General features: G+C 46.4%; 1 protein-coding gene across 1 annotated transcript in view; it reads right to left on the bottom strand.

The window, feature by feature from the left end:
- Positions 1-2782, bottom strand: part of LHX2 (LIM homeobox 2) — a 20739-nt gene extending 17957 nt beyond the window's left edge. Inside the window, exon 1 of the mRNA XM_019621308.1 lies at positions 1820-2782. Coding sequence (XP_019476853.1) covers positions 1820-2116 — 297 coding nt within the window. The 5' untranslated portion in view covers positions 2117-2782. The remainder of the gene's footprint in view (positions 1-1819) is intronic.
- Positions 2783-2788: the final 6 nt, after the last annotated feature.

The raw sequence follows: 2788 nt of genomic DNA, 5'->3' as shown, positions 1-2788 counted from the left end.
AAAAAAAAAAGAAAAAAATATCGGAAACCGCTTACGTGCTCTCATGTGTTTCGCCCCGCACCCTAACACAGAGTTGGAGACGAGAGGTGCAGAGCAGAGCAGTATTTACGGCAGGTCTGGCAATGCACTGCTGGCCACTTCATTCTAAACTTACTGTTATCATGGCACTCAGCTCAAACCACCCTGCAGACTTGTCCTTGTGCAAGACAACTCCAAATACTTTTTTCCCCCCAAACACGCAGTTTGTTTTGATTCGGAAGGGGGGGGGGTGGAAATCTGTTTGTTTACTTTTACCTCCTCTAGAGCCTGAAGTCCCTGCGCAAAGCAAGAAGAGAAAATGCAGCTAACAGGAGACCCAAATGAAACGGAGCTTTTTGTCCAGCACATGCGAGACCGACTGCATCCACCCAGCAATTCCAGAGATCACAAAACCCCATCACTGTGAGCACCACTGTTTGCAGTACAGCATTTCCACTATCAGAAGTGCATGTAAACACAACGACGGCACTACGATAGCCACGAGTCCACTGATGCCTAATTTCTTTAAGGCATGAACTGAACTCTGACTGGGGATTGTTTTACACAAGAAGTAGTTTCTTATAAATCAACTTCAAATGAAACACAACTTTTCTGCTTTGCTTATCTGGTAACAAAAATATTCTGATGCCCAGAATTGGTATTTAAGAATCCAGTTCTATCCCACTATTCATTACATCCACATGTGAATACAAATAAATTATATCAATAGATAAAAATATCACGCCACAATATTTATTCCAGTGAAGAATACTTGATATTGTTTAATTATATGCAGAAATATTAACTTAAAAAACAACAACAACAACAAAAACCCCAAACCGTTCACATGAGAAATCATGCTATTGTACAAAGGCTGCTCTAGCCCATATTTCGGGATTAAATAATCTCACTGTCACTTTTAGGTACATTTCTACATAACATTTAGAAGTAACACATTAATCAAGTCTTAAAAGCCATGATCGGACACCCTCCTTGCACATCACCTTACAGGACAGAGTTAATAAAATATGGAATAATTTCACTCCAGAATTTTTTCTTAAAAAAAAAAAGTATACGATAAATACTGACTCAGATAAATTAATATTCTTATAAAATTTCTTCCACTTTGCTGCTTAATTCTGGCTCGAAGGATGCATCCTTTTATCATCTAAAAGCACTGCCCACCAGCAGATATAAGATAAGATGTGGTAAAGTTACAAAGATTTGCATCCATTTCCCTGAAACTCGTCTTCCAGATCCGTTCACCAAGTTCATAAATCCAGTGCTCATGGATCTTCCTACTACGAGAAATTATGATTTAAAGATGGTTGAAGTTTGGGGATTTTGTTTTGCTTATTTGTTTGTTTGCTTTTGTTTGGGTTTTTCTTTTCTATGCTATAATGTCTACTTTAGTGTAGATACCTCACCTGAAAAACAACACCGAATTGGATTCTCTGGTATTTATTTCCATTCTGCAGATAAAAATTTTGCTGTGCCCAAACGTTATCTGTACAAAAGCATACTTTGCCTCTCCCTAAAAACTTTTGAAGGCCGGACTGGCTGGGGGAAGGGAAGGCGTGCTTGGACGCTACCAAAAGGCTGCTCCAGCTTTCTGTTTCTTGCAAGAGCAGCACCGTTTGTTCCACCCAAGCGTTACTATTACTATGCATGTTATTAATAATTAACAGTTTCATGCCTTTCCCCGTGGTTTTACACAATCTTTTGGAGTGCCTTCATGCTTAAATTTCTTCCGATTTAGTATTTTGCATACGTTTCCCCCCGATCTGTTATTTTAAAGGAAAAGCTGTATTTTTGAAGGGTTCGTTACGTTTAGGGAGTTGAACGACTCTCCCATTCCTTTGCCTCCTACCGTTTCGGTCTCTCCCCTGTCTATAGCCGAGCTGATGGCCGGTGCTTCGCTTTTGGTTCTCCGATCCATCTCGTCGATGACCCCGTGCATCTCCGAGCCGGACAGGCTGTGGAAAAGCATCGCTGAGGAAGACGAGGAGGAGGCCCCGAGTTGCTGCTGCCACTGACAGTTGTCGGGGTCCCTGCAGGAGCCCAGAACTTGCATTAAGCGGAGCCCTCCCCCATGCATCTAGCACGGCCGCCCCGTCTTTCCTCGGACTCCGGGCTCTCCACGCGGCGGAGATCTCCGGAGCGGGGCGCAGGCTCTGATCCGAGGTTTCAAGGGGACGGGGTGCAAAGCAGGCGAGCGGAGGGGACGAGGGAGAGGGGCCGAGCGGCGCTGCGCGCTCCGGGACGCCGAGCTAGGCTGCTGCGCGGCCCCGGCGCATCCCTCCGGGAGGCTTCTTCAGCGCAGGGCTCATCGCCCCAGGTGCAGTCCCAGGCTTTACGCTCTGGCCCAGCTGGCAGGAGGCTGGGCAGGCTTACGATCGGGAGGAATTAATAAATAAGATAAATATATATTAAAAAAAAATATACCATCTTCGGTGAGAAATAAAAAGAGTAACGACCAGCCCCTACATCGTACTGTGCGAAATTTAGAAAGCGAGGGAGAGGGAGCGGCAGACGGAGAGCAGGCTGATGCTGCAAGGAGGATGGGGCGGGTGCCCACCGTACGCACTCACAGTCCAGAGGGCTGGCAGCGGCAGCAGCTCAGGGGCAAAGTTTGCTCCTTCCCCCGCTCCTCCCCCAGCCTGCTGGAGCTCATTGGGAAAAGAAAAAGCCAAGGGGAAGGAGGAAGAGTTGGATGGGCACCAGATGGGACGGGCACTCGGCGGCCCCCCTCTCTCCTTAAAGCGGCGCG

Source organism: Meleagris gallopavo, chromosome 19 (assembly GCF_000146605.3).
Source record: "Meleagris gallopavo isolate NT-WF06-2002-E0010 breed Aviagen turkey brand Nicholas breeding stock chromosome 19, Turkey_5.1, whole genome shotgun sequence".
Classification (NCBI taxonomy): Eukaryota; Metazoa; Chordata; class Aves; order Galliformes; family Phasianidae; genus Meleagris; species Meleagris gallopavo.
This window is presented reverse-complemented; position numbering and strand designations above follow the sequence as displayed.